This window comes from Aedes aegypti, chromosome 1, assembly GCF_002204515.2.
Source record: "Aedes aegypti strain LVP_AGWG chromosome 1, AaegL5.0 Primary Assembly, whole genome shotgun sequence".
Lineage (NCBI taxonomy): Eukaryota > Metazoa > Arthropoda > Insecta > Diptera > Culicidae > Aedes > Aedes aegypti.
Window position 1 is genome coordinate 111,358,912 of NC_035107.1, and position 7,749 is coordinate 111,366,660.

Here is a 7,749-nt window from a genome sequence, read left to right on the forward strand (position 1 = left end):
TTACATGCTGTCAAACTCAAAGTCGTGTTTTTCGATTCAACGAAAATGGAGGTGAACCAACGCGAGTCGAGAGAACAAATTCTTTCCAAACACCTGGAATTTCCTGACCTGTTGCACCGGCAGTTGGGAAAAATGTTGAACATTCACCATTCACCGTCCCCAGAGTGTTGAAGCGATTCCAGGAGCGGTTGACGTTGGACCACGGCAAAGGAGCTGGAAGAAAACCGGGACCGGAGAACAAAAAGATGGATGGAAAGGTGAAGCGGATGATTGAAGCAAATCCCAACGTATCAAGCCGTGATTTGGCTAAAAAGATCGGCATGTCGCAGAGCTACGTCCAGAATGCAAAGAAGAAAGCTGGACTACATACATACAAAGTACAGAACTTCCTAAACCGCGATGAGCGGCAACAATCGACGGCTAAAACTCGGGCACGGAAGCTCTACGAGAAGATGCTGACAAAATATGGCTGCTGTGTGATGGACGACGAAACGTATATAAAAGTCGATTTCAAGCAAATTCCGGGGTTGGAGTTTTCACTGGCAAGAGCAATTTCGATGTGGACGACAAATTTAAGAAGAAGAAAATGTCGAAGTTCGTCTCCAAATATCTCATTTGGCAGGCCATCTGCTCTTGCGGACTAAGGAGTGAGCCTTTCGTGACAAAGGGCACAGTAAATGGCGAGATCTACAAATCTGAGTGCCTCGAGAAGCGGCGTTTGCCGTTCTTGCATCAGCACGACGAAGCTCCGCTATTTTTGGCACATTTGGCATCATGCCACTATTCTAAAAGGTCCTGGAGTGGTATGAGGCCAATTCTGTCCATTCTGTTCCAAAGGACATGAATCCACCAAAATGTCCGGAGCTGCGCCCGGTAGAGCAGTACTGGTCAATTATGAAGCGGGAACTTCGGAAGAGCAAGAAGACAGTCAAAGACAAGAAGGACATGTTAAGAAAATGAAAACAAAACTGAGAAACTGGTACCGGACGACACTGTGAAGACTTTGATGGAGGGCATCAAGCGGAAATGCCTTCAATTTTACACTCTTTTACACTTTTACACGATTAACTTTTCTTTTGATTTTTGAAGTAAATATATGTATAAAACTACCCTACAATTTTGGTTTGATTCTTAACATTATAAGAAAATTGGCATGACATTTACGGTATCGCAATAATTTCTTGTTCGTGTTCGCAGTCATACAGCTACATTGACCGTACGCAGAGAAATCTGAAATCCAATTCTAAACAGTTTTGGTCATTTGTACGATCTAAGCGTCAAGAAGAAGGACTTGTTTTTCGGAGAGTCTACGGCGAATACAGCTTTGGGACAATGTGAGTTATTCACGGAGCATTTTAAAAGTGCGTCCCACATGTTATGGTATCTGCAACGCAGTTAATTGAAGCCGCACGTGATGTTCCAGCAAACAGTTTCGATTTTCAGATCTTCGAAATAACCGAGGAGCACATCCTCAATGCTCTCAGTAAACTCAAAAACTCTGAAAAAGCTCCGCTGCTTTGATGACGCCATTACTCAAAATCTTTAATTTGTCGCTGCAACGAGAAAATTTTCCTGCTGGATGGAAAGTATCGTACCTTACACCTATTCACAAGAGAGGTGATAAATGCAATGTTGCCAACTACCGTGGAACCACATCCTTAAGTTCATATTCGAAGCTGCTCGAAATTATAATGAATAATGCTCTTTTTGAAACCTGCAAAAATAATATTAGTAGTGCTCAACATGGCTTCCATCCTAAACGATCAGTTACAACCAACCCCGTCGAATTTACATCTCTAAGTACGCGTTCCATGGATGCTGGTTTGCAAGTGGACGCTGTTTATGCTGATTTTAAAGCAGCTTTTGATAGAGTCAATCACGAAATTCTTCTGAACAAGTTGGAAAGAATGGGTGTGTCGATAACAGTTGTACGCTGGTTGAAATCTTACTTAGCAGACAGATCTGTGAGAGTACGCATTGGTTCAACATATTCAGAAGCATTCTCAATCTAGTCCGGCGTTCCGCAGGGGAGTAATTTGGGTGCTCTTCTATTCTCCCTTTACATTGACGACATGACTCGTGTGATACCTAGAGGTATCCACCTGTTATTTGCGGATGACGTTTCATGATTATCGCCAGCTTAGAGGATTGCCAAGTACTTCAGCAAAATTTAAATTCGTTCGAGGATTGGAGCACCCGTAATTATTTGGAGCTGTCTGTAACTAAATGTTGCACAATTTCATTTAGCTGGAGACAGAATCCTACGCGTTATGACTACTGCCTCTGTGGTCATATTTTAGAGCGCATGGACGAGGTTGGAGTGATTGCCACATGACATTTCGTCCGCATTGCGATGATGTGATAGTTAAAGCTAATAAACAACTTGGGTTTATATTCAGGATTGCCAGTGGATTTTATGATCCGCATTGCTTCAAGTCACTCTATTGAGCTACTATATTAGGTTCTTCAGGACAATAACACCGATTGGCAACATCCGGTACATTCTAAATGGTCCAAACCTTAATTTATAATGTTGAATATCAGATCTTAATGATTTACGCAAATTTAAATGATTGTCATTGCTAACAAATAAAGATAACTTAGCATGTCCCAAAATAATTGCTCTTTTTACCGACTTGACCCTGTGACCTACCGGAATAACTCCGGTCACAGTAATATTCCCGCGTTCTTCTGGCGAGGAAATTTTCATTACAAAAAGAACCTGAACCGCCCGGGAATCGAAACCTGACATCTTCAGCATTACTTATTGCTTTAGCATAATAGCCGCGTGCGTTTCCATGAGGCGAAGAAAGCCCCTACCCAATACATTACTTATTAGGCGCGAGCCACCTACAGCAGTTTGAGAAACGCTGTAGTAAGGTTTATTTCGGACCCACTAAATTAGATAACCTTTTTTTGCACACAGTATATTTATTAATGTATAGAGTACCTTTAAAATGGATATTGGATATCGAAGTGTTAACTACTAAACATCAAGAATCAAGAAATCAGTTCGCTTTCTTCAAATAAATTTCTTTGTAAATTGATTTAAATCAAACACAGCATTACAAATTTCGAAGATCACACGTTTGTTAAGTCTAAACAACGTACGATTAGGGCTCTGCAAGGAAAACAGTCTTAAATGCTTATTATCTAATAAACTTCTATACATACCTTTGAAGCATGTTTTCAGAGAAAAACACAACCGCCTAATAAAAACGTTTCTTCAAACTGTAGGCAAACAGAAGCAGCAAAATCAGCACCAGCAGCACTCGTAGTGCCATACAGAACGCACCGCGGCTCAGGCATCACGTGTGTAGATCCGTCAAGGGGACGTACATCACCCCCATCAAGCGCGTTTTGACCACCTTGCCGTCGGATTCCTTGTCGTACTGTTCCAGGTACTGCGTTCCACCATCGGGACCAACGGGCACGATCATCCGGCCACCCGGTTTCAGTTGGTTAATCAGCTCCTGAGGTGTTTCCGGTGCAGCAGCTCCCACGTGGATACAGTCGTACGGTGCGTGCTCTTTGAAGCCCTTTCGACCGTCTCCCTCTGGGAAAGTAAAAAAATGTTGTACTGAAATACAGGGATGCTAACCACAAATCCGCAAAATCCATATATCGTTTTGATTCATATTACGGACACTTGAGGCCTCAATGAAGTACAACTCATTAAAAAGCATATAAAAAAAGTAATTCTGTATGATTCTTCGCGCTATCGAGCTTTCAAAACGATTAACTTTCGAATGTTGGGTGAAAATTTTGATTCCGCAACATGAATAATTTTAAATGAATAGTAATGTGTGAGTTTTTCGTAATTTTTATTCCTGACACTTCCTTACTTTTGCTCCATATTCCGGACTCTTTGTTCCGAATTCCGGACAGCTCATGAAAATCATAAATAGAAAAGTCAAATCATCAAATGAAATCGTCAAACTACTGAAGCGACGTCTAAAGCAGTTGGACATTATGAATTTGCATAGATATTTATGGAAAATACTTATTAAAACGAGCCTCGAAAGTCAGAACTTTCAAACCGTAAAAAAAAACAAATGTACAATACAATACAATAGCTTCAATAGGAAAATAATTTTCTTACCAACGAGAATAACTTTCTTCGTGTCGATTAGGCTTTCGTCATCTGCCTTTATGTTTGACCGTCCCAGTTCGACCAGCTGGGGATGATGCTCTATCCCGACCACATACCCGGTTGCGTCCTGCTTCTGGTGGATATAGCGGGCAAAACATGCCGTCAAATATCCGGAACCGGAACCCACATCCAGCACTTTACTATCGCTTTTCAAATTTGGTTCAAGAAGCTCCAAAGCGTATGCATGCTAAAAATGAATTGGAAAATTTATACAATACTACAACTAGGTACATTTTTTAGGTTCTCACCATATGAGGGGCACTGATGGTGGCCCCATGGCCAATCCGTTGCGGGGCATCTAAGTAGGGTTGCAAATTGCTGGCCACATAATGCTTGCGATCCGTTGCTATCAAAGCCTGAGCGACTCGTTCACTTTTAATTATTCCGTGTTCTGAAAGGTATAGCGAACCATATAAGGAACAATATTTTCATTGTTAAGCCTAAATTAGTGCATATCAGGCATAATTACCTTGCAGCTGACGGATTAGGTCTGCATTGGTAAGTCCCCGAGAGCGCCAGGCCATTGTAGTTGTCGTTCCCAGAAGCAAGCACAAACTGCAGACAATCCGAAGGTAACCCCTTGCGGTGGGTGTCGTTTTGATTTGATTGTGCCTTTAGGGGGTTTATCACACTAATTTGAAACTTTTGGAAGTTGAAAATCCAACGAAAGAAGACAAAATTTTGCAATTTTATCGAATTTTCGCAGCAAATTTTGCAATTCCGACTTAACGCAAAAACAGCTGTCAAAGCGTTAAAAAAGAAAAGAAAGCAAAACAAAGGAAAGCGATCACAAACAGCCTCCTGACCAGGGTGGGTGTACGGCTGTCAACTACAAACAAAGCTCGCCTAACAATCATCTCTCGGGCGGGCCGTCCCAAACAGCATCATCTCTCACACGGGGCGACCCAAACAGCACAGGTCGAACGCGGGCCATGCCAGACAGCAAATGCTGATGCATTTCAACACTCAAACAGCGGGATGCCTAGCAGCGTTGTGAGCCAAACGAATACACCCACAAAACATGTACGGTAGGCAAACCTCGTTGCGTATACCCCCCCTGCTCCTGACACCGCCCATACAACCCCATTGAAAAATAACGAGCAAACATCTCTGGTTCCCACTGGGAAGTGGTTCCCACTGACAGCTCAATGTTTGTAAACAAATAACCGTTCGAGGGCTAACAATCGATGATGACGAAATCATTTTCTCCGAAAAAAATATTTTCCCGCATAACAATAGTTATTCGAACAAACAAACGGTTGCAAACTATTGGATTGCATTACAGCAAGTCAGTTTGTGTTGATGTGATTAGCTAGAAACGCATTTTTGTATTGGAGGAAAATTTCCCTAATACACGGAGAAAAAACACCCTAGTTTGAAACAACCAAAATGTTTGTTGAATTTCAAACTGACAATTTTGTTATTTTTAATCTGAAATTTTTTGTTCCAAACTCATTGTTTTGTTTGAAACTAATTTGTTTATTAGGTTGTTTCAACATAACATCTTTGTGTTCTTGTAATGTGAATAATTGTTGTTTCAAACTAAGTTTTTAGTTCGTTTCTACAAACGGCTTGTTTGATTTTACTATAATTTGGCTTATTTATTTCTCTGGTTAACTATAAGCATCAATAAAGAATAACGGGTTGGTTCAGGACCATGGTACGGGACGACTTCTAGCGTAGTCAATATCTCCATGTGTTTACCCATTTACGGGTAAATTGAATCGAGAGTGCAATCAGGATGCGAAGTTTTGTTTAATGTTTATGATCCGTAATCGAGCAAGTGTCGCAATAAAATAACTGATTGCTTGCTTGAAGGCTTGCAGGGTGCCTTTCAATGTTTTCTCTCCTTCCAAAACCATTAAAATGTTGAATGTGCTTCAACTTTTTGGCACATTATTAGCTGATTTAACAATATCAAAAACTGATAATCAAACCATAACAAACAATTAAACAAAACAATGGTCTTTATTTTCACAGTTCTTACAACTGACAGTGGGCGATATTCACTTATCGCCCGGGACATCCTGGCTACGAAGAACACTGTGTATCGATATATGGTTGTCAGGGGCCTGGGTTGGTTCGACCAAAACAGTAAGTTGAATCAAACTAAGATTTTATTTGAGTTAGAAACAACCAAAATTTTAGTTTGTGATAAACCAACTTCATGTGTTTTTTCTGCGAAAGCAAGATTAGTCAGCTGAAATGTATAATAAGTAACTGCAGTTTATTCTTTATGAAAAGCATTTCAAGTAAAGTTGCGTGTGAAGGTAATTTAAGTTATAACTTATTCTATATATCGTTTATTCAATACTTTTATTTGTTTTTTCAAGATTCTATGACAACGAACAAGAAATGCTGCTGCTGACGCCTTATTTTTCTTTCGAATTGCTCACCAGAGAGGTAAGACACATTTTCTCATATTTCTTGGACGTGCAAATAAAAATAATGTTAATATAATTTCAGACTGGAGAAAGTGACTAACCATGACGCTATTTAGTAATTTTTGGAGGAAAACGGCGTGCAGCTTTTCGCTCGATATGAAGAGCCTGGTGTTTCAATTATTTCAATAATTTATCTTAGAATACATGTATTGCAAAAACCTAAATAAATAATACGCCATGTGAGATTTTTGTTTTCATCAATAAAACCGATCTGCACCTCATCTCAAACAAAAAATTGGTTGAATCAACCAGCAAATTTGTTTATTTTGAATAGATTCTTGTTTAAACCAAACCACTGTTGTTAGTTTGAAACAACCTAAATTTTTGTTTGTTTCAACAAATGTCATACGAAACAACAAATGGTTTGGTTGTTTCAAACAAAGATTTGTTGAAGTTATCTAGAATGTAGTGGAACGAACAACATGAAATCTTAGTTTGTTTCAAACGGTGCATTTTGTTGATTTAAAGCAAAATTTTGTTTGTGCATATTTCAAACTAAAGTTTCGTTTGAAATAAACTAGTAATCGGGTCCTAAAATGTTTAATGAATTCTTGTTTTTATTTAATAATACGAAAGAGCATGTTATTACAACTACTTTAGCAAGTTTTCCAGCTCAAATAACGGCTATAACATTTTTAAATTCCAATTTTAAAAATGGTTCCAAATATGAACCTTGACACTTGTGATCTTGTTTGACATTCACTTTTTCGACAAAAATGCCACAGGGCATATGGTTTTAACACTGGGGTTGTTCCTATCTGACATTTCGGAAGGGACACGGAAAACAAAATATACCCAACATTTGAGTTTAAACCAAAGGGTGTGACAAAATCTCTTAAATCATAGAAATATGTTTTTTTGTACTTAAACCAATGAAAATCATTTAAAAATTGAGTAAACATGTGTTTCTGCCCTAAACTGAAGCGTTTGGTACTACAATTGAGACAGGGCTTTAGGACCCTATTGGTTGTAACTACTAATTATTTCTCTCCGTGTATGATTAGGCCTATGTAAGTTGTTGCTCTTTAATTTGATGCTGACCACGAAAACATGGCTGCCTAGCACCGGGTTGATCACAAACAAACATCTCGAGTTCAACATTTGAAAAGAGCGTATATTGAATCCGTCGAAATTATGTCCGAAACATGTACC

The 7,749-nt window shown here is 39.3% G+C and overlaps 1 protein-coding gene and 1 long non-coding RNA gene across 2 annotated transcripts; one reads left to right on the forward strand and one right to left on the reverse strand.

The window, feature by feature from the left end:
- Positions 1–2,911: 2,911 nt before the first annotated feature.
- LOC5579374 (protein-L-isoaspartate(D-aspartate) O-methyltransferase) lies at positions 2,912–4,921 on the reverse strand. The gene is made up of 5 exons (XM_001647629.2): positions 4,623–4,921; positions 4,402–4,544; positions 4,103–4,340; positions 3,175–3,556; positions 2,912–3,121 (listed from the first exon to the last, which is right to left on the reverse strand). The coding sequence occupies exons 1-4, from the start codon at positions 4,675–4,677 to the stop codon at positions 3,309–3,311; spliced, it is 684 nt and encodes a 227-aa protein (XP_001647679.1). The 5' UTR covers positions 4,678–4,921; the 3' UTR covers positions 2,912–3,121; positions 3,175–3,308.
- A 1,331-nt stretch (positions 4,922–6,252) lies between these two features.
- On the forward strand, positions 6,253–6,800 carry LOC110674476. Its single transcript, XR_002498898.1, has 3 exons — positions 6,253–6,423; positions 6,487–6,556; positions 6,620–6,800. It is a non-coding gene; the product is annotated as an uncharacterized LOC110674476 (long non-coding RNA).
- Positions 6,801–7,749: the final 949 nt, after the last annotated feature.

Coding starts and splice junctions, on each gene's coding strand:
- LOC5579374 (XM_001647629.2), bottom strand. CDS start 4,677: ATGGCCTGGCGCTCTCGGGGACTTACCAATGCAGACCTAATCCGTCAG. Junction 4,545..4,622: donor CCTAATCCGTCAGCTGCAAG/GTAATTATGCCT, acceptor TATACCTTTCAG/AACACGGAATAATTAAAAGT. Junction 4,341..4,401: donor CCATCAGTGCCCCTCATATG/GTGAGAACCTAA, acceptor ATTCATTTTTAG/CATGCATACGCTTTGGAGCT.